Source organism: Pyrgilauda ruficollis, unplaced genomic scaffold (assembly GCF_017590135.1).
Source record: "Pyrgilauda ruficollis isolate IOZ18807 unplaced genomic scaffold, ASM1759013v1 scaffold11, whole genome shotgun sequence".
In the NCBI taxonomy this organism is placed as follows: Eukaryota; Metazoa; Chordata; class Aves; order Passeriformes; family Passeridae; genus Pyrgilauda; species Pyrgilauda ruficollis.
Genome location: NW_024509210.1, coordinates 831998 through 855482, shown reverse-complemented (window position 1 = coordinate 855482; position 23485 = coordinate 831998). Strand labels below are relative to the sequence as shown.

The 23485-nt window shown below is 45.2% G+C and overlaps 1 protein-coding gene across 3 annotated transcripts in view; it reads right to left on the bottom strand.

Annotated features, from left to right (window-relative positions):
* Positions 1-23485, bottom strand: part of PRKG1 (protein kinase cGMP-dependent 1) — a 353067-nt gene that overhangs the window by 97070 nt on the left and 232512 nt on the right. For all 3 annotated transcript variants that reach the window (XR_005955720.1, XM_041474557.1, XM_041474547.1), the window contains exon 5: positions 9163-9226. Coding sequence is in view for 2 of the 3 variants with exons in the window: in XM_041474557.1 (XP_041330491.1) it covers positions 9163-9226 (64 nt within the window). In the remaining variant the exon portion in view is untranslated. The remainder of the gene's footprint in view (positions 1-9162; positions 9227-23485) is intronic.

Here is a 23485-nt window from a genome sequence, read left to right as displayed (position 1 = left end):
TTCAGAGGCAAAAGGTCAAGACCAACCTCAAAGATCAAGAGGGAGAACTCAAAGAGTTCAAGGATTAAGAGAGCACAGAGATGACAGAGGGTGAGAGCAGTTTGGGGTCAGGAGAAAAGGGAGAGGAGTGTAGCAAAAAGATTTTCCAGGAAAAAAAGATGAGCTGATATGGGGGGGAAAAAAAAAGGATTTATTCCTGGGGGGATAACAGATAAACTAGTTGGGTAAAAGGCAGTAGTGGGATTAGGCTGCAGATCAAGCCACAAATTGGGGTCAAAACCCCAAAAGGCTTTGCTTAGGAATTTAAATAATACCAGATTCACAGATAATGACTGTGAAATGTGAAGAATTAGCTGAGAATCAGTAATTAGAAAAAGGATCCCCAGGCAACAGAGTGGAATCAATTCATCAGTCACCCTGAGTAAAAATTACCAAGCAATAAAATTCAGCGAAAATAAAAATACAATTAAAAAAAAAATTAAGGCTTGGTGTGCCCTGGGCCAGTCACATTAATGTAATTTTAGGCTTTTGAATGATTGAAATCTCTATAATTCCATGACATTCCCAGTCTCCTTTGGACATTACACACCGGAACTTAGAGGAAATCCAACCAGAAACAGAACCCCACCATGGCACTGCACCACAAAACCCGTCTCCAATCACCAGCACCTCAAGTCCATGGGGGTTTAATTAAATTTTATTGACATGCAAGAAAAGCTGCCCTTCAGTCCTTTCCCAAACAGCTCTGATTTTGTTTCCCTCATCATAATGGAAGAATGTGTGTAGAAATCCCGTTGCCCTCCCTAAATCCGCAGGTCTGTTCCACAGTTATTAGAATGGGAATCAATTCCTTGCCAAAATGAAACTGGAAGTAAACAACTTAAATCAACACATTTGTTTCATTTCTTTTCCTTCATTTCCTCCAAATTTCGCATGCTTATTCACCCCAGGTATTTGCATTGCCACCAGGATCCAAACTCATTTCAGAATTGATCATGAGGAATAAAAAAATGCACATTACTTCAATAGATTCAGCCACTTTGCCAGTCACCTGCTATGAAATGTACTTTCTTTTTGTGGTCTAGACTGAAGAGGAGACTCTACATCTCCATATGAAAATGCACTCCAAATTATCACTGGAGACCAACTTTACTGGAAGGGAAATCATGAAAAGCAGTGGATTTATTCATCCTCAATAGATTTTTACTGGAACAGGTAATTTTCCCAGTTTAAAACCCTGAATTCACCAGTTGCTTCCACTTTGAGGGTTCTGCTCAGGTGACTACCAGCCCTGAGTTTGGCAGATGAATTAAACACTCAGTTCATATTCCCTGTTATATCCCCATGGATTTTGGCTCTTGCTGGAAAATATCCTCCTTTTCCCTTGATTTCTCTCATCAATTCCCCAAAAGGTACAAAAAATGCAGAATTTTATCAACCCACATGACACAACCTCAGCCTCTATTCCCAGTCTGCTCAACAAGGAATTCTGGAAGTGAATCACACTTCCGTAAGATCAAATGTCTGCACCAAATATATTTATTAAAGCAGCAAGTAGTAACTAAAGAGGAAGGTGTGAGGAAAAAAAAAAAAAAAAAAAAGAAATCACATCCTGAATTCAGAAGATGGTAAAAGCTGAGATTTGTGAAGGATGAAGCATGTCAACAACTGCCCCTGCAGCAGCAACACTTCCATCAATCTCTCGTGCAATGACCCCACTCAGAAATATTGGACTTTTCCCAGCTATTTTGTGCTTTAGAGCAAATATTTTTGGAGCATCTCTTATACAGGCCCTGAAAAAAAAAAAAAAAAACAAAAAAAAAAAAACCCAAAAAAACAAAAAAAAACCCCAAAAACAAAAAAAAAACCCAAAAACAAAACAAAAACAAACAAACAAACAAAACAAAAACAAAAAAAAAAAAAAAAACAAAAAAAAAAAAAAAAATTCCATTTTTTTTTGTTTTTTTAATCCCTCTTTTAAAAAAAAAAAAAAAAAAAAAAAAAAAAAAAAACAAAAAAAAACAAACCCAAAAAAACAAAAAAAAACCCCACAAAACTAGGGCAAGGGTGGGAAATGTAATCTAGGTCAGATTTTTAGCACGAAGCACAGCTGACCCTTTCCTTACCAGGCAAGGACACAATGATCCCAAAAATTCCTTCACCAGGGCTTTTTTAAACTCTGAATTCTACTCTGCATGGCTTTCTCTGCAGGAATTTGGGAAATGGCCATTTGGATTTACAAGCACAGGAGTCTGACCCCAATGGAGATGGGCTCCCATCCCACACAGGAAAAATCCTGGGACAGCAGCAGCTTAAAGCTGCCAACAGCCCATTCCATGGATTAAGAAATGGCTTTTGCTATCAAAAGGACTCTTTTCAATTTCTATAATTACAACCCAGACATTGAAAACACCACCCTGAGTATGGGGAGCTTCAAATCCATCCCCAAGGCCTCTGAGGCGATGTTTAAAACCAGAGAGGCACAAACCCTCAAGTGTGAGCAATCTCATTTCTCAAGGGAAATAAATTCCCTGGAAAAGGACACTACCATACTTTGAGGAGGTCTGGGGATGGGAAGAGGCTCTCCCCATCTTCATGTTTGATCTTAGCTTTAAAGCTGGGTTTGAACAACTGATCCCGTGGATGGAGGATCTCCAGCTGATATTCCCAGCATTCCAAGCCTGGTGGCCATTCCTTGAGTGGCCAGAGGTGTCTCCATGACCTCAAATTGTTCCCTTCATTTTTTCCTAATTAATGCCTGGCAAGACTCAGGAGGACCTGCAAGCCAACATCATCCCAGATTCCAGCAGGTGTCACTGTGGGCAACACTATGGGAAAAACCAGCAGGGAAACTGTTGGAATCAAAGGGAAAACATTCATCAGGGTAATTAATATTTAGGTTTTCCTTAATATAATTGCTGATTGCATTTTCCCCCTGTTTTTACAGACAAAAAGGCATTGTCTGTGTTAACTTCTTCAGGGTTGAAGGGTGGAAATAATGGAATATTTTTGAGTAAGCACCAGGCTGGATTTTCATTCTGGGGTTCATTCCCACCAAAATTAGCCCTTACATGGCTGTAAGCAGAGACATGTGGGTGAGAATTAGGGAATTTTGGAAACTGCAGAACGAATTCCCAAGAGGAGATGCCCAAAAAACCAAAGAACCAGATGGTCTCCTTCCAAGCTTCTCAGAAAGAGTCCAGCACTGAAAGCAAAGCCCTCAGCATAAAACAGGAACCTCATCCATGGGGAGATCTGTCCTAAAAATCACTCAGCCTGGGCTGCCAGGAGCACTGCTTGGGAAGAGGGGCTTGAGCTCAGCCACCTCCACCACAGTAAACCCCACCCAGTGCCCAAATTTTAATTACATTTCAGTCAGACTTAATTGATTCCATTTTCTCCACCCAGGAAGTGAAGGACAGCCACCAACCCATCAGTCCCAACCTGTCCACAAGAAAGGAAATGCCTGGAAAAGCAGATTCTATGGATTCCTTGTCCCAGGGTAGCTGTAGAGCCTCTGGGAACTGGGAACAGTAAACAAACAGATACTGGGAAATTAGGAACAAGGCTGGATCAGGGAAGAGACAACTTGGAGCTCCTGAGTTCTCCCCTGTGACCTCTCTGTTGTCCCAGGTGCCATGAAAAATCCACATCCATCACGTGTGTCTCTAATAGAGCCTGCAAATCCACCAGGGCAAATAACAAATTATGGATTTGCTTAAATCCTTCCTTTTCATATCTGTGAAACCCTGGAAAATATCTAAGATTACAGCAAAAAATGTTTTGTTTTTCTTTTTTTTCCTTTCTTTCATAACAGTGATGGATCAGCTGGAGAATCCGCTTACAGAGCATAAATAAAAAATCTCCCAGATAGGTTGAACCCAACTGGAAACAGGGAATATTTAAATCCCAACACCTGCATAACCTGAGAGGGGCAGATTCAGAAATTAACATTTTATCAGTGACTACTGAAAACCTGATCATCCACTCCATGCACCAATGCCAAAAATAATAATAATAAATTAAAGAAAATAAATCCTGGGATGAAGCAAATTTGGGGAAGTTTGTTTGTTTGATGCTGCCTTTGCCACATGTCCTGCTGGTGACCATGGCACTGCTGGAGTGGCTTTTCCCACCACTGGGAGGTTGATTGAGGAGAATGAGGTGCCCAAGGAATGGGGAAAAGCTGGAAAAGTGCTGGAAAACAGGGAACTACAGAACTCTCTTGGAGGAAGCATGGCTGGGGTTGGAATGGACACTAAGGATCATCCCATTCCCACCCCTGCCATGGGCAGGGACACCTTCCACTATCCCAGGCTGCTCCAAGCCCTGTCCAGCCTGGCCTTGGGCACTGCCAGGGATCCAGGGGCAGCCACAGCTGCTCTGGGCACCCTGTGCCAGGGCCTGCCCACCCTGCCAGGGAACAATTTCTTCTCTGATAGCTGAGAAAAATCTTACAACTCCCATCCTTCTGAGTGTCCTTGGGATTCTCATGGAGAATTCCATGCATCCATGTGCTTTGGACAGTTGGAAGAGATGCAGTTCCTTAACTGGGGTGCTCTGGCTTAAGTCCAGTGGATTTTACAACACACACTTGAAAGAGAACCAACAACCCAGCTCCTCTGCTTGGGGTTTAGCAAAGGAGCCCACAGACAAGAGCAGGGGGACTTCTGAGAGTAAATGAGATGTTAATAAACTCCCCTGTCTCCAGAGGAATCCAGCTTTGCATGGAAAGCTCTGGAAAAAGATCCCTCTGATACCACTGGGATTTTCAGCCTGAACAAAAAATCTGCTTCTAGAGAGGTTTCTAAATTAATTTCATAAATCTCAATTAAAAAGAGAACACCCTTCCCTGCCTGAAAGGTGAGTTTGGCAGAGGCCAAAAGCTGCTCCTTGCACCTGACACAAACACCCAGCAGGTCCCACCAGAAGACTTGAAGTGGACACAGGGAATGGCTCCCACTGCCAGAGGGCAGGGATGGATGGGATATTGGGACATTAGGAGGTAAGCAGAGCCCCGAAAGTTTTCTCCACTGGCATCACCTTTTAACTATAAGTTTTGCAGAACTGGGGAAGAAAAACCCCAAATCCTGCCCCATTTCTCCCACTGCAGGAGAGCAGAGAATGAGCAATAAACAGACACAGGGATGACCACAGTCCTGACAAGAACCCACAGAAACCAGGGGATACTGAACTCCTTTCCTGTGCTAACACAAGCAGGAGATTATTTTTAATTCCCTTCATGTGATCTGTGCCCACATTAAAGAAAATCAAAAGGAAACTTGACTCCAAACAACACATTTTATCCCAATCCAAAGCTAGAGCAGCTCCTGCCACTGACTCCATTGTATTCCTGCACTCCAGTTTCTCCAGCTGCATTTTATTTTCTAACGCTTTTCTTCCCCAAAAAGCTTTTATTTCCTGGTGCACCTGCAAACTCAAAGCTGTATTCTCATGAGCACCATTTGAAAAATTAAAGGAAATACAACTCGAGTCAAAATTTTGTCCATTTGTGATGGAGTCAGTCATGACTGAAGCTGATTTGATGCCCCCACAGGCAGCACTACCCTATCCCACAGCTCCTCCAGTGAACACTCCCCAGAATGCTTACTTTGATGAAAAAATATCAATAATAACACTAATATATTTTTCTTAACCAAAACCTTTTACTCTTCCCTGTTTATTTTGGATTCTCCCTCAAATCTGATTTCTGGCTCTGTATCACATCAATAGCTGCCTTGGTGCTGGCAGAGCCTGCAGGACAGACCAGGAACCTGATTCCCTTTATCCAAGAGCCATCCTCACTCCTAAACAAGCCTAAAAACCACAGATTCTGTGGAAAGCTAATTAATTTTGCACATTTTCCCTCTCCTATTCACTGTTGCCACACAATCCCACAAAGGGAGGACTGTGTTCAGCCTCTGTTAATTAACCAGAGGCATCCCAAGGCCATCTGATCCATACTAATTGGGCAGCATGGAGCAGAAAGGATGCTTGGGAAGGCCCAGGACAGCCCTGAAAGCTGACTTAAGCCTGAAATCTCCACCAAGATTCCACTCTCCACCAGGAGCCACAACAGGAGCTCCACAAACAACCAGGAAGAATTTTGGGTTATGTTTTAATTTTTTTAACATTTTGAAATTCAGTCTTTCATTGGAATTAAAATGAAAGGAAGGAACAAGACAAAGGCTGGCAAGTGACACTCAGCACACAAACTGAGCTGCTGAAGTGGCTGCAGACAGGAGCTGGGATCCCAGATTTCAGCACCCAGGGTGGCAGGAAGAGTTTCCATCTCTGGCAGCCTCTGCCTGTGGGGTTCAGCACATTTCTCTGCCTCTCCCCTCAGTTTGACTCTGCTGTTTGCCCAGGGATTCACTGAGAGCCAGCCTGGGGCTGGAGGAAACACATCACTGGCACTTGGATCTCAGTAGTGTATTCAAATAAATTAAAATTCTGAATATTAATGCTTCCAGTGAAAGAATTCCCAAAACATACACTGGGAGATGTGGGATGGCATTCCCAGCACTGCCAAGCTGTGGCTGCTCTCCTGTTAACCCAGGATGAGTTAATCAAGGGCTCTACAGCTGGATTTAGGGCAATTAGCCATGATTATATTTAAATACCTATTTATACCACAACCATGATAGATAAATATTACATATTTCAACGTGTTATAAAGTATTGTCAGGGAATCCTGGAATGGTTTGGGTTAGAAGGGACTTTAAAATCCATCCCTGTGCCATGGGCAGGGACACCTACCACTATCCCAGGCTGCTCCAAACCCTGTCCAGCCTGGCCTGGAGCACTTCAAATTTCTATACATCCAGCAATAATCCATAAATACACACACACAAATGTCAAAGCTGTCTTGAGTTCTGCGGCTTGGAGCAGCCTGGGACAATAGGTGTCCCTGCCCATGGCAGGAGTGGAATGGGATGATCCTTAGTGTCCCTTCCAACCCAAACCAGTGTGGGATTAGTTACTCCAGCTGCCCCAGCTCTCTGAGTTCCTGCTTCTTTCCCCTTCCCTGAAAACCCCAATTCAGTGGAGCTCAGCCAGATGTTCATGCAGGTGACAGCTCCATCCCTGACATCCAGGCAAAGGGATCCTTCTTTGGAACAGGACTAGGAATTTTGAGCTGGGGAACAAAATTTAGAAGAATCAGCTCTAGGCACAATGAAGAATTTGAGATCAAATGGAAAATTACAAAATCATGAGTACCTGGAAGTGGCTTCAGAGGAGAAGAGGCCAAGGAACCTTCATTACATCTATCAGTACCTGAACACCTGATTTGAGATGGAAATCCTAAAAGTTTTACATTTGAATGGCACAGGGAAGAACCTTAAAGAGGAAAAGCAGTGCCAGAATGTGAAACAACTTAAGGACAGGAAAGAAATCCTGATTTTGTGCCACAAAACCCAAATGAAAATGAAGGGGGGAAAAGAGGAAGAGGAGGAAAAGCCAGCCCAGATCTCTGAGCACTGCCCATGCCCACCAAAAGCTCATCCCACTCCTCAGCCATGCCAGGAACAGATTCCCCATCCTGCTCCCTTCAGCATTTTAATTTCATTTGCTAAATGAGATTATCCATTATGACTGAAATTATTGGCAATGTTGGTGCCACCCAGATAATCCCTGTGTGGGTCACCAGACATGTTTTTCCACGTAATATTAGCAATTTCATGATCCAGAGGGTCTTTCAGTACTTCACAGGTGTAACCTACAGAAAGGGGGCTCTAGCCAGGTGGGAGTTTCTATCTAAAAACAAAGATTTGAGAGTGATTTTTCATTTTTAATTTATGCAAAACACATCCTATTCAATCCAAGACAAACCCAGAAAAAATAACATTCATTCCAAACAGAAAAACTGGGAGCATCCACCCTAACAATCCAGATTTATTGCCCATAAATGCTGCTTTCATGCCTAATTTCTTCACTGATATTTATTAAGAATTTTTTCCCCAGCTGCCACAAAACTTAAAGTGTTTCTGGAAAAGTTTTATAGACTTTATTCTCCTCCTTAACTCTTGATAAGGAGCTTAATGCTGGTGATGTGATCCAAGAAATTCTGGTTGGGAGTGGGGTTTTGAGATAGGCAGATGGAATTTACAGCAGAGGAAATTCATATTCTTTTTTTCCTTAAATCAGAGCATTCCCTGGCAGTAAAGGGAATAAAGCTTATCTGTGAATATGCAATTATTCAGGGTGACAAACAGCTGATTTGTTGGAGCCACAGAATTTATCTGGGCACTAAAAAAGGCAGAGAAGGAACAACACCCCAGCAAAGCTCAGAAAAAAAGGAATTCAAATCAACTCCCACGTCAGCAGCGCTTTTTCCTCCAAATCCACGGGCACATCTTCCCTGATGGAGAGGCGTGGATGAAGAAAAGCCAGCAGGAATGAAATAAATTACTGCCACACATTCATTCCCTGCATTTAAATCACCTTGTGGAAGGGTTTATTAACGACTTTGTGGGATATTGAATTCCTCAGGCCCAGAAGGGAGTGTTTTGGGAATAAAATATAGGGGGAAACTGTGATATGACCCAAATATTTTACATCCATTTCACATCTGTTCATGAGGCAAGGTTGGGCATGTTTGGGGCTTTTTTGGTATGGTGCAAATTAGGGTTTTTTTTGCATTTTGGGGGGCTTGTAGGTTTTTTTTGTTTTTTTTTTTTTTTTTTGGTGTTTTGTGGGTGATTTCTTTGCTGTTCTGAATAGACTTATGAAAAGCCTGACCCTAATGAGACCCCAGTTAAAGCCCAACTCCACCCCAACATCTCAACACCTCTGGAACTCTTCCCAGAGCACCTTTTCCACAACACCTTTAAAACACCCTCCAACATAACTGTCCCATCAAATCTGAAATGAGACCAGGTTTTCACATTCCCCTCCTCCCCACCACTCATACAGAGGCTGGAGAAGCTCATTCCCTTCTGGACACCACACGAAATGATTGATTCACTCCTCAATTGGATAAAAATCCAATTAAAAAAATATATGAACCCTATACAAAACTGGATTAATTTTCCTCACAACGCCTCTCATGGCCTTGATGGCTGCCAAACTGGGGAGCTGCTCTTTGGAGAAAAAGAAGAGACTGGATATTGCCAGCAGAAGGTTCTGAGCTCATGAAATCCCAACATTGAAAGCTCTTACCTCTTCCAGAACATCTGCAAGCTTACTGAGGATCTCCTCGGGAAGGCTCTGGAATGTGGGAACACTGCAATACAAAAGAAATCTCCATTAATGGATCCCTTTAGACAGGGCACACATCCAGCTGCTTCCCTCCCTTCTGTCTTCCTGGGACTTTTTTTTCATGGTCTGGGGCTGAACAGGAAAAAGATATCATGGAAAGCTGCTTCTTTTCTAGCAACCAGGATGGATTTGGTGATGGTGGGAGATCACTGGAATAAACCTCTGGAGAGCCACCCGTAAAACTAGTAACCAACTAGGGATCTACAGGAATAAATCACACAGGACTCCATTTTCTTCATGGTGGAAAAAGACCCATCTTTATTCACATAACTCCTTTTATACAGTTGTACAGACCTTGTGCAGGGCTCTAATTGGTTAGTAGCTTTCTTACCAATTACTTGATTGGTTATTAACAAGTTGTTTTTCTGTATTGATTAGTCACTCAAACTCTCAGTGTGTACACGCAGGAAAAGTTGTTTGTGAGAGACAGAAAAATGAAAACTATCTAATGGTGTAAAACCAGTTTATACAGGTGCTGGTTGTTTTTCACCCAGGAATAGATTGTTATGCTAACAAACTGTTCACACATCATCACAGGATTGCTTTCACGTGGGAACTTGCAAAGGGCTAGCTTGACAAGGCCAGCCACCGATTTTAAGAGAAAGCCTGACTTTATGAGGACTTCCTTTATGATTTTTCTTACTGCAACAGGATCCATTCAGGATCCACTGGAATTCCTGTGTGCCACAAACCTGCTCAGTCATATTCCTTCCTGCTCTTCTTCAGCCTCCCAGAAATAAAATGCAACCCAAAAACAGGGCAGGGAAGATCAGCTCCAAGCAGCCCCAAATAAAAGAGTGAAATCACACCTGGATGGACAGAGGGCAGAGCACTCTGCAGCACTGAGTCCCCATCCAAGCCCTCAGGGAGTTTCTGAACACTTCCCAGGTGGTTTGACAGCCACATTTGTAGCTTTTCTTCAGCCAAAAAGGTGACTTTATCTCTTGTTTGGCAGTAATTCCCTCAGCAAAGGCTGCCCAGGCCAGGCTGCGATGAGCAGGTGATGCAGCCATAAAGAGCCCCCTGAGCCAGAGTCCACAGGACTGCACCTAAATCAGTCTGGAGCAGGATGGGGACATGAGTTTGGGCCTCCAAAGCTCTGGAGAGTATCCTTACTTTGAAGCTGTATCTCCACTGCCTTACAGCCCACCCAGGGAGGCTGTGGAATTGTCCTCCTTGGAGAGACCCAAAAGCCATCAGGACATGGTCCATGGCAACCTGAACCAGAGGACTCCAGATGTCTCTCCCATCCTCAACCAGCCTGTGATTGGCAGTACTCAGGTTTCCCATCATCTCTTGTCCATAAAAACCTGAGAACCATCAATATTCCCAGGTGATGCTGAAGGAAACACACAGACACAACAAAAATTTAATCCAAAATACACCCTGGCCCAGAGCAGCTGTGGCTGTCCCTGGAGCCCTGGAAGTACCCACGGCCAGGCTGGATGGGGCTTGGAGTAGCCTGGGACAGTGGAAGGTGTCCCTGACATAGCAGGGGTGGCACTGGGTGGAATTTAAGTAGAAAAGGAGGCTCAGGGGGGACCTTGTGGCTCTGCACAACTCCCTGCCAGGAGGGGACAGCCAGGGGGGGTCGGGCTGTGCTGCCAGGGAACAGGGACAGGACAAGGGGAAAGGGCCTCAGGCTGGGCCAGGGGAGGCTCAGCTTGGACAGCAGCAGGAATTTCTGCATGGAAAGGCTGCTCAGGCCTTGGCAGGGGCTGCCCAAGTGGAAACAGCATCCCTGGAAGGGTTTAAGAGCTATGGAACCTGGGGATATGGGGCACTGTGGGGATCGACAGTGCTGAGGAAACAGCTGGACTTGATCTTTCATGTCTTTTTCAACCTAAATTATTCTCTGATCACTTACCCTTCCTTTTAACTTAAAAAAATAGTTTCAGCTGAATCTATCTAATGATAAGACAAATCTGGGCTGATAAATGCAGAAAAATATCACCTTTCATGCTCTCAACAACAGCTTTTTTTCCCTTAGGAAGAACATTTTTATTACTGGGAGCACGTGGGCCCACATTGTAACAGGAGCAAGCAAACAACTGGACAGGAATCCTGTGACAGCCAGGCCTAAGCATAAAATGAAAATTCATTACATCAATTCCAGCATTCCCAAGTGAGGAATGAACTCATGGGAGAAGATAACAGCCTTGGACAAGTGGTCAGATTTTAGTGTGGTCAAATGGCCAGATTTTTGCAACCTTAAACTCCCAAATTGGAGGGAACTCACCACAGGGTATTTTTTTATGGATAATTATGCTGTGAAATCCAAGGAAGGATAGTGAAAGGCATCTTTTGTAGACCAAATCCATTAAAAAAAACAGGGAAATGGGACCTAAGTTCTTAAATTCCAACTCTTACCATGAGAAAAGCCTAGAACTTCAACTCTGCAATAGAGCAAATAACAGGAAAAGCAATTTGTTGACAAAACAAACTCCAAACACATCATGGAATTACACCATCAAAATCCCAGATTTAGGGGGGTTTATGGCAGGCCAGAATTCCCCTGAACAGCCAGAAGTGACAAAACAGACAAATATTTGAGTTTCTTTGATAACAAGAGAGCAAGACTTGATTCTTGAGTTCAATAAAAACCTCCCTTTGCTCTCCACAGGACACTATTAAATGGACTCATAAAACAGAGTCTTGATTCCCTCCAAGAACTGCCTGGATTATTGAAGGGCTTGTGTACAAAAGGAGTGTTTCCATGACTATTTCCAGGTGGGTACTTGCCCTGAAAGGCAAATGGAGTCTCAGCACTCCAGGGAGAGCCTTGAGCATAACAACTGAGCTACAAATTGCTCCAAGTGGGAAAACACATGGGAGGGAGGCAAATGGGAGCAGAAAATCTCCCAGGGAATCTTTGATCACCACAGCAAGAGGCAGGAAAATTGTATTTTCCTTTCTGCAACAGTGTGAAAAAGGTATAGAAGGGCAAACATTCAGCCCTTAAGCTGGGATGTATTTAGGGTGGAAGAAATCGCAGCAAACACTGCTCCAGCTGTTCAAGGAACAATTGTCCTGCCCAACAGAGCAGGGTCAAACAAACCCAGACCTTCTCCACCAAGTTCTCCTCCCACTGCTCCTTAAATCCCATCAATAATGAAGATTTTTAAACACCCACTCCAGACAGTAACAGTGCTACAGCTGGCAAAACAGATATTCTGGTATGTAATATGAAAGCCCTCAGCAAAGTTTGAAACTTGTGACTTTTCTCCCTACCTGCAGCACAAGTGAAGCACATGTTTCTCTTGTTCCATAACCATCTCTCACTTTGCCCAGGAAAAGCTGGACTTGATGACCTTGGAAGTTTTTTTCCAGATTGGAATTCAATTATAGAGGAAAGAAGACCAACTCACCAACCTCTCCCAACACAATAGAACTCCCATCTATTCTGCTTACCCAGTTCTTATAAGGGACCTTCTCCAGCTGCTTCTTATTCCACTTAATGAGCAGTAATTTCTCCACCTGCCCTGAATCCACTCCCTGGATGAGGCTGTGGAATCCAGCTGGGGATGGAATAGAGCTATTCACAACTGACCTCCTGCCCACCTGCAGCCCCTCGGCTCCTCTAAGTTCTTGAAGGTGATATGGGTGTTAAAATGTATGGATAGCAAATTATTTATGTCCATTTTATAGGATCCTCAGGAGGATCCAGGCCACCCTACAGAGCCAGCAAGCAAGGAGGCAAAGCAGACCCCAGCTCCAGGATTTGAGTTTTAACAGAAAATGCAATAAACTGGCTGATTTTAACCCAACCACAAACAACATTTTATCAGGAGAGTGAGACTGCCATGGCAGGGAATGGGATGAGGAACCTTCTCCAGCCACCCACCCCTACACCCTGGACAGTGAGCAGGGGCAGGAGGAGAGGTGACATTCTCCTGGCTGCATTCCCCACTGCTCAGCCACGGAACATTGTGCAGGGATGGCAGTGTCTGGACCCAGGAGAATTTCCCGTGGGGAATTGCTCCCTGTCTGGAGCGATTCTGCCTGGCTCCAAACGTGACACATTTTCCCAGAAAGCTCAACGTGCCCAGCACCAGCTGCCAAACTCAGGGAAAGCAGCTGTGCTGAAACATCCCTGGATTGACTCCCTGTCCCCATGGAGGAGCAGGGATATGCACAACCCAAAGGAGGTGGGAAAGGTCGTGGCTCCATCCTTGGGGATGCAGCCACCAAGCTGCTCTCAACTTCCAGGTGGAAGCAACATCACCATTAGCCACGCTTGGATTCATGCCTATGATCCATGCTGGACTCATGCCTGTGATCCATCCCACGGGATGGCTCCTGGAGGAAGCAGCAAGGGTTTCAAGCAATGCTGGCTGTGGCCCAAGGTGTTGTTTGCAGCCTCGGTCGCGCTCGGTGGCGGCGCTGCCAGCTCCAACAAGGACATTTATCTTCTGACACCACAGCCCGCAGGGCTCCTGGCTCTGCTCTGCCTCCAGGACACAAAAGCAACCATTCACTCTCTAAATCCCTTTCAAGACTCATTCCCAAACTTTTGAAGGGTGTTCAGTGAGGGTGCTCATCCAGGTCGGTGGCAGATGTTTCTCCTGGGTTAAGCCTGGAACAAAACCTCTCTCTTTTATTGCTGCTTGGCACCATCACAATTGCAGTTGTTGTCACTGCTCTGTGCCTGGAGTAAGCAGAGCTCCAGACTCCAACACTCCAGTAAAAGGAAATTAAGGCTGTCTGAGTTCCCTGAAACTTTTTTTTTTTTGCCACCCAACTAGAATAAAGGCTGAAAAATGCAAATGTCCTTCTTTAGCACACTTGGGATGCTCCTACAGCTCTGTCTCAGCTCCAAAAGAACAAAGGCTACATCTGATCAGCACCAGCTGATCCTGGATTTGGGATATCACCAAAAAATGGTGTTTTGGACAACTGGAGCTGTATGGGCAGCCTCCCACTGTTGTGTCAGGGAGGGAATGCTGGCTCCATCAGGATCATGGCATCACCTCATAGAATCAGAGTGGCTGGGATTGGAAGGGAACTTAAAGCCCACCCAGTGCCACCCCTGCCATGTCAGGGACACCTTCCACTGTCCCAGGCTGCTCCAAGCCCTAAAGTCCAGCCTGGCCTTGGGCACTGCCAGGGATCCAGGGGCAGCCACAGCTGCTCTGGGCACCCTGTGCCAGGGCCTGCCCACCCTCCCAGGTACATTCCTTTTGTTTTTCAAACTGCTCCATCAAAAGATAATTCCACTTTTCTGTCAGATTAAGAAATATAATTTGAATTATCAGCTGCTGGTTATTTTCATTCATAGTACCCACAAGAGAAGTGGCAGAAATTAATTTTAGAAAAGGTGTATCTGTTTCTCAAAAAACCTCAGTCTTTCCCCAGTCACACAGGTCATTGTTAAGTCAAGGCTGGCTGTCCTGTAGCAATTTCCCATATGTTTTACTTGGATTCATGGAACCCCTGAGGCTGGAAAATCCCTGCCAGCACATGGAGTCCCAGCTGTGCCCAATGCCCACCTTGTCCCCAGCCCAGAGCACTGAGTGCCACCTCCAGCCCTTCCTGGGACACCTCCAGGGATGGGCACTCCAAAGCTCCCTGGGCAGCCCCTGCCAAGGCCTGAGCACCCTTTCCATGCAGAAACTCCTGCTGCTATTCAACCTGAACCCTTCCCCAGCTCCATTCTCTTCCCTGGACGTACTCCAGCCCCTCCAGAACTCTCTTGCTGTGAGGGCCCAGAACAGGACACAGCTCAAAGAATATTAGCGAACCAGGAGGAAGGGATAGGGAGGGTGACAGCCACTCACATTCACATTAATTTCACTTTGGGTTGGCCTTGGAAGCACCTTATGGAGCAGAAGTCTCAGGAAGAGAGATTTGCTCTGCAGGTGCTGCAGATGATTTGTCTGCTGTGCTATGGCCACACAGGTAATAAACAATTCACAATTACTCATTTTGGAGAGGGTGAAAATGGAACAGCCACAGTTTGAATGCTCTGCCACTCATTACATACCCCTTATCAGGGAAATAAAATCCTGAAAAGAAGTTGTGGGATATTTGTTTTCAGGGATCTGTTTATATCCTAAGCCCTACTACAGACAGGAAAACAGGAAAGAAGCAGAACTGATCTTATCCCTGATGAGCAAATACTGAAGCAAAGCAAGTGCCAAGAATTGCATTTTTCCCTCTTGTGCTGAAAGGATACCAAGGGATCTGCTGACATCATGAGACCAGAACTCTCAGTGTCCCTGAGGGGAGCCTGAAATGATCTCAAAAGGATCAGAAAGGCTGGAAAGACCTCCAAGACCAGAGTCCAATTCTGCCACATCCATCATTAACCCATGCCTACCCACCACATCTGTGTGTTTTTTGAACACTTCCAGGGGCCCTCTTTTGGCCCAGGCTCTGTTTGTGTTCAATAAGCAGAGCAGGAACTCTGGAGGAGTATTTTGCCTTGCTCTGTCAATCCCTGCCTCTCCCTGACAGGGGTTCTTTATCACACAGAGCCCTCCTACTGCATCTCCTGCGGCAGTCACCGGGGAGATGGGACGGATTTAAAAGAAAAATTCCATTGTTGATGTCAGAATGAGAGGAAGGGAGAGTAATTAGCAGGTACGTGAACCCCCTCCTCCCACTGCACATGAATTTACCCAGGATGATTCATCTTGAAAAGGACAATTGCTCCCTGAGAGCTACCAAGGCTCAGCAGAAGCAGCAGCCAGTCTGGAAACCTCAGTGAAGTTTGGGCAGGCACAGGTCTGGTTGCTCATCTCAAGGCAAAGGGTTCACTCTGCTGCTCCTGAGCCTTAGGGAACCTGCTCCTGCTGGAATCCTTGGAGGATGGTATGGGATGATTTTGGATCTAGCAGGTGGCATTTCCTCATATTTGGAAATCAAATTCTACCTGCAGTCCCAAAGTAGAACTTTTCCACCTTCCAACTCACCCAGCTTTTCCAACAGTTGCATCACAGAATCCCAGACCTCAGCAGGGCCAGCACAGAGGGACAATCACTGCCCTGGTCCATCTGGCCACCCTGTGTTTGATATAAATACACTGGTGATTAAAGACAAAAGCTGTCATGCAAAGCTTCATAGCTCTGAACACTGATTTTTATGATCCTGCATTTGCAATACAGCTGAAATTAAATTGTCTTTGGCTTGCACTGTAATTACCTCTTCAAAACAGTTTGCTGTCAAAGAGATTTTCTCCTGCATTTTTTCCCCTTTGTCTAGGACATTTCATGGGAAATGAAACCTCACCCTTCAACCTCTGGACAGACCCAGAGTGGGTGCACCAAGGCAATTTTCTGCTTCTTGATTCAACCACAGAATCCCAGGATGGTTTGGGTTTGGAGGGACCTTGCAGCTCATCCAGTGCCACCCCCTGCCTTGGGCAGGAACACCTTCCACTATCCCAGGCTGCTCCAAGCCTGGCCTTGCAACCCTGGAAAACCAGAATGAAGTCAAACAAAGACCATTACCTCACACAAGGTAGAAAACAAAAGATTTTTTGGACTGATTCTCATAGTGTGCCTCATAAGAGATCCTTAACACTGGTCAATGTGTCAAAATCGCAGTGAGTGTAAATAAGGGACAAGCGACATTTGCATGCGTGGTCTGTTATCTCTCTTTCCTCCAAATTGGGTGTTTACATCATATCCAAGACCAAATGAAGGCAGGAGTCTTGTGTCTAGGAGATCTCTGCTGCACTTGACAGCATCATAATCATCTCTTTTTCACGGAGCCACTGACACCCTGTCCAAGCACAGCCCTGTTTGCTGCTGGAACGCTGCGTCCTCCTTTTAACCACCCCCATTAAATGAACATATCACAGAGATCACCATCATTTTCTGCCTTCAGAATTACATGTATACAAAAGAAAGATAAGCTGTAAATGTTTTCAACATCCTCTGAATCACCAGCTTTTCACATTCTTCTGGGAAACTTCCCCAAAGGGACCTGAAAGGGACAGGAGCTCCTGGAGTGGGACCAGTGGAGGCTGCACAGCTGAGCAAGGGCCTGGAGCCTCTGGGTGCCCAGGGAAGGCTGAGGGAGCTGGGGCTGCTCAGGCTGGAGAGGAGCCCCAGCTGAGAGGGGCCCTCAGGCCTGGCTGTCCCTGGCTGCAGGGAGGGGCAGAGCGGGGCCCAGGCTCTGCTCCGGGGCCCAGCCATGGCACCAGAGCCACGGGCAGGGCCTGAGCCCAGCCATTGCCCTGCACAGGAGGCACAACTTCTTCCCTGGGCAGTGCCCAGCCCTGAGCACATTGCCCACACAGCCTGGGGGCTCTCCTCCCTGGGGCTGTGGCAGAGCTGTGTGCACACAATGCTGTGCCCTGTGCTCTGGGATGGCCCTGCTGGAGCAGGGAGGTGACACCAGCTGCCCACTCCGCTCCTTCTGCCCCAGCCTTTCTGTGGCAGACGTGAAGCAAACAGAAGGGAATACCTGACCCCACTTTAGCCCATGAGGAGGTCAGGCAAGGGGAAAGGACAGGGAAGATGGATCCAAAATAAATGAACCCAGTTTTGGTCCTGAGGTTTTGCCCTGAGCCATGTCATCCAGGATATCCTGCCCCACCTCTTTTCCCAGAGCACCATCTAAGAGCCCGGCCATTCCCAGAGCCCATCCTCATCCAACACTGGCTCCACCAGCCCATCAAAACTGATTTTAAAATATAATTTATGCCAGTCAGCTTTATTTTATTTCCTTTTTTCATTGAAAGAAGGTCATCATGATACGATTATGACTGTCTGGCAGATCTTATTTTCTGTACATTGATTTATGCAAGGCCACATTTCATCTTGATTAAAACCACCACATTCAATGTGTTTAGAAGGAAGCACTTCAGATTAAAATCTGACTCATTGACAGATGTCAAAATACTGTTAAAAGGAGCCAGCAACAGGTGTTGAAAGCACTTCCATAAATCCATTCCTGCTTCCCTGTCATTCCTGATTTATTGATGGTCATTCCACATGTTTGTAAATGACTCAGTTTACTCCTCTGAGGTGATTAATGTCTAACAAAATTCCCTTTAATGGCCCACACATGCTCAACAGCTCAGTTGTGGACCAGGCACGGAGATCAGGGCAGCAGCACCAGGGTGGGCGCACAAGGATTGATTTAAAATTGGTTGTTGCCAGTAACATCCCCCCAAAATCCCATTAAGTGTCATTGGAATAACACATTTGTCACTTAATATGGATTCAGAGTGGTTATTACCCACATGGGAGGAAGATCAGGTGGCAAAGATCATCTACAGGTGAAGGAAGGCAAAGCCCAGTGGACTTAGAAACCCCATAAACTGAGTTTTTTGTCCCATTTCCAGCAATAAGGAGAGGACTGGAACAGCACCATGTGGGGCAGAGCTGTGTCCATGAGGGAGCCAAGGACACAAGGCTGGATATATTCTCATCAAGAGGTGTTTTTACCTTTCTCCAATCCAAATCCAGTGGGGGCTAGTGGAGCTTGGAGGCTCAGGGACACTGTCCCTTATCCATTGTCCCTTAGATCTAGAACCTCATGAGACTTTGTGAAGGATTGGGATTTACTGAAACATCAGTTTAACTTGGAAACTAGAACATAGGGGAGTACAAGGTGCTGGATTCCTGGTGTTGTTTGGAAGGGTAAATCCCATTAGCGCAGACAGAAAAATCCAGATTGCAATCCTGGTTTCATCGGAGGATCCAGGAGCTGCTGACATCTCCCATCCTACAGCTGCAGAGGAGAAGAGGCTGTGTGGACAGGGCATCTGCTCCCTCCAGATTTCTCTGGGGTGGTGGTGGGATCAGCTCAAGCTCAGCTGTTTTAAAGGAGGGTTTGGAGCAGATGATCCCTGCAAACATGAACCACTCCATTACTCCATGCCCTGGAAACAAATGCTGATTCCTCCTGCATTTAGCTCCACTGGATAAGGACTTACACTCTAATTACTTGTTTCAAGTGACATTGTTTTATTTTCAACACCACCCTTAATCTCCCCACAAAGCATTACAAATCCCATGCCTACGGATGTGTGTGCCTGCACTCACAGATCCCAGTTTGCTTTGAGTTTTATCTTCCCACTTTTCCAGTGGTTTGGATTTTCTTGTTAAACCAGATTCTGATTGATTCCTGGTGTGCTCTGGCCAGCTGGTTCTGCTCCCCCTCCTTGTCAGCAGCTTAACAGAACAGTGATTCACGGCAGGTCAGCTGGAATTTGCTCAATTATTAACAACTTCAGGATTTTTTACCATCCCTCTGAGGACACTTCAGCCTAAGCCTGATTTGTCTTCATCTCCAGCTCAATTCCACAGCACAAATCCTGAGTTCTTTGAGCTCGTGTTCAGTGCATGGAATGCCCTTTTCTGACTTCCCCTACCCTTTAAAACACTGATTTCTAATTGCATATTGAGCTGCTGGGGCACCCAGTGAGTTTGTCTCCATTGAGCTGCAGAAACTCTTTTCATCTCCTCCCGGAAATAATTATGCTGATTTATCAGTGTCTATATGAAGCTTGAATTATTCCCCCTAATATGCATTAACCTGTATTTTTTGGAGTGACAAAAATTGGCCCAGTGAAGTCACTCCAGTGATTACTGTCCCTGTTAGTTTCCAGTAATCCACGAGATGTATTTATTGGCAAGTCACTTGTGTGCTATTTCCAGAGACAGTACATAATTGAATTTAAAATGCATTCCTGATGCCCGTAAAAGCAATAAAAATGTCACCCTCTGCCTGCACATTAAAAATTCATCCCATGCAAGGAGAGGACAAATGCATAAAATGATCATTATGATGTGCAAATGAACTCGGTGCAGGAAAACCAGACCCGTCTCTGCCTGGACATAAAAACATTAAGATATCAGAGCATAAATGGCACCATTTAGAAAACTTTTAAAGGTGCTGAAGAGAAAATGCTCCCATTAGTAGCATGTCTAAGGCTTGCTTCAAAAATGGGATTTGTACCAGTATTAACAACAGCGTGGCTCCAGTGCAAAAGCAGAATTAACTCCCTGAAATAAAAACAAACCAAAACCACCTTTCCATGTTGGTGATCCTACCCAGGCAGCCACATTATCCATGTGACTCCTGATGAGCATTTTAAATCTCTTTCCACTCACGACAAAACTTCTACACTTATTTATGGCCCAGAAACTCATCCCTAACTTTACCATGCACAGGTATCCTTGGAAAACCCAGCCAAGGCAGCTGCTGCCCTTGTCCTTTACCTTCTGAAGGCTTCCCACTGCCAGAGGGCAGGGATGGATGGGATATTGGGAAGGAATTGTTCCCTGGCAGGGTGGGCAGGCCCTGGCACAGGGTGCCCAGAGCAGCTGTGGCTGCCCCTGGATCCCTGGCAGTGCCCAAGGCCAGGCTGGACTTTGGGGCTTAGAGCAGACTGGGACAGGGAAAGGTGTCCCTGTCCATGGCAGAGGTGGCAGTGGATAGGCTTTAAGGCCCTTCCAACTAAATCCTTCAACTGGGATTCTATGATTCTATACAAATCCACCTTTCTTCTGGACTTGTCATTGACATCTGGGGTACCACAGTGCTTCTTCCCCTCTTTGATTTTTGTCTTGGCTAAAGAACTTTCATTGCTCTCTGCCCAACTCTTACTTTCCGTCTGCTCAGCACAATGTAACTTTGCAGGTAATTAAGCACATTGTGAGTCATTAACTCCTCTCCAGATTCCCAGGAGGAGTCTCCAAATTGAGTCCAGATGCAGAAATTAAAATCCATCTTTTTGCTCACGCATCTTAATTTTTCATAGGAGGGGACTATTACAAATTCCTCCTCTTCCCACCTCAGAATTGACTGACTTTGGTTATCACAGGTTCATCCTTGGTCATGGAATCAGAAATCCATGGAATGGTTTGCATTGGAAGTCCCCTCAAAGCCCACCCAGTGCCACCCCTGCCATGGGCAGGGACACCTTCCACTGCCCCAGGCTGCTCCAAGCCCTGTCCAAACTGGCCTTGAGCATTTCCGGGGATTCCAGCCATTCCACCCTGAGCAGCAGGTACAGGGCAGCTCAAGAATGAGAAAAGAACTTGATTTTGAACTCCCAGACAGGAGTTCCTAAGTTTTGGCTCAAAACAAGTAGAGAAAAGGGCAGAGCTCCATTGCTCTCCACTTCGATGAAGATTCCTGCACTTCCTTCCAGTTTGAGTTCAGTTGGAAGCTCCCAAAGAGGAGCCACATTTTCTGTTTTCCTCAAATCAACACAAATTTAACTCTTCCCATTCAATAAATGGGAAGATGCCAATGGTTAAAAGCCTTTCCCTTGCCCTGCTCAGCTCCTGAACCCAACTCCTGCCCCAGGCACGGTGGCTCCCACCATTGAGAATTTTCTGTGACACAACAAGAGCCACTGGGAGTTAGGGGCACAAAAGAGTAAATAATCAATTCACCAAATTGATAATCTATGGGCATTTAGTGATCAAATCAGTTCATTTTACTCAGCAGTGATTTCATGCTCAACAGCAACTTCTGAACAAGATTCCCTGTTGACAGTGCCAGGGGCTACTTCCTCTAACATCTTCTTTAGTGCTAATTATTGCCTATCTTTAGATCAATATTTCTGTATCTTCATGAGGGGAAAGCAGTGCTTGTGTGGGGAAGGCAGCCTGCCAGGCCTCCAGACACTCCACATAATGAGATGCACATTTAACAGCTCTCTGTAATCACATTAAAGGCTTTGTGCCTCATCTTTCCCGGGCTCTGCTGAGACAAAACACAACAATTACCAGGTAAAGGATGTGAACCTCACTCAGGAGAGATGATTGGAGATGTGCGCATACAGAATCATTTCTAATCTTCAAGCACAGGAACAAGAATTTACACAATTTATACAACTTCCAAACAAATCCACCTGGCAGATTGTGGGAGCATCCAAGTTTTGGAATGGTCAAAACTGCTTGACTCTGTTGTAACAAATATTGAAACAAATATTCCTGGCTTTCCTGAACAACTCTTGATGAGTTTTAATTCAAATATGGGTTGGTTTTGGTTTGGAAATGACTGCTTTTGGATGAGACAAATGTAAATCTCACTTTTATGACATTGCCCGTGGAATATCTTCCTGGTAAAGGTTACTGCTTCGTGCCAAAACAAACTGCAAACTGGGTTTCACCTCTTAAAATCCAAGTCCACTTTCATGCCCTGGGTTATCTAAGGAGGAGAATAAACCCCATCACCTTCACTTACTGCTCACCTTGTCCCAAATTCCAGAGGACAGGTGGAATATTGGGAATGAGTGAATCACAGAGGGATACAAAAGCCACCCCAGCAGGTGGCCAGGGAGGAGGACATGCTGGAGGAGCCACCACCATCCATCATCTTCTAAAAACACATCCACCACGTCCTCACTGCTCTCGTCCACCTGGGTGCAACTCTGACACCACACAGAGATAACCCCAGTGAGACTAAGAGAGAGCAGATAACTAAAAGCAGTGATAATTCAATTCTGAGAGGAAACAACTCAATAAGGAATGATCTGACACCCTCCCTTTGCTCCACCAGTAATTACAGATGGCTGTAGAGGCTTTCTCCAAGAAAAAAAACAGTAAAGAACCTGCCACTCTGAGCAAAGAAAGAGGAAAAGCTCCCTAAACCACCTTAGGAATCATTTAAAATACTCATTTAAACCAAATTTCTTGCAGATTAGCCATTGATGAGCTCACAAAGTGCAGGCATGTGAAACAAATAATTCCAAGGCAGCAACACACAGGATATAAATTGTATAGACACCAGCTCACTGCATTAATCCCATATTTATACATCCTCCAGTTCTGCAGAGATCCAACCTAAACTATCCCACTTCCTCATGAATCATGGCTGTTATCCCATCAGTGTAAGGAAATATTGCCATAATATTTCTCTCACACCTCGCACTGCACCCAAAGAGCAAAGCAGGGGCTTTTCCTGAGCCAGGGCTTCATCTCCAGCAGCATCATTCTGTAATGTCAAGGCCAAAATTAGCTCCCAATTCCCTGCCAAGGAGCATCCAGGGGTGTCCTCATGCACATCCCAGAGGTCAAGGCAACACAGAGCTGGAGTTAATGAGCTTTTCATTTGGAATTGTGCCCGGATCTTTACTTAGCTTGGCCTTCAGACTCTCATACACTTCACAATGCAGATGTGCCCCCGAGTCCTGTGCTACAACAAGGTGGATCCAAAGATTGTCCCTATTTTTCCTCTTGATTTGGGTTTGGGTTTTTGTTGTTGTTTGTTCTGGGTTTGTTTTTGTTTTGTTTTTTTTTTTTAGGTTTTTTTG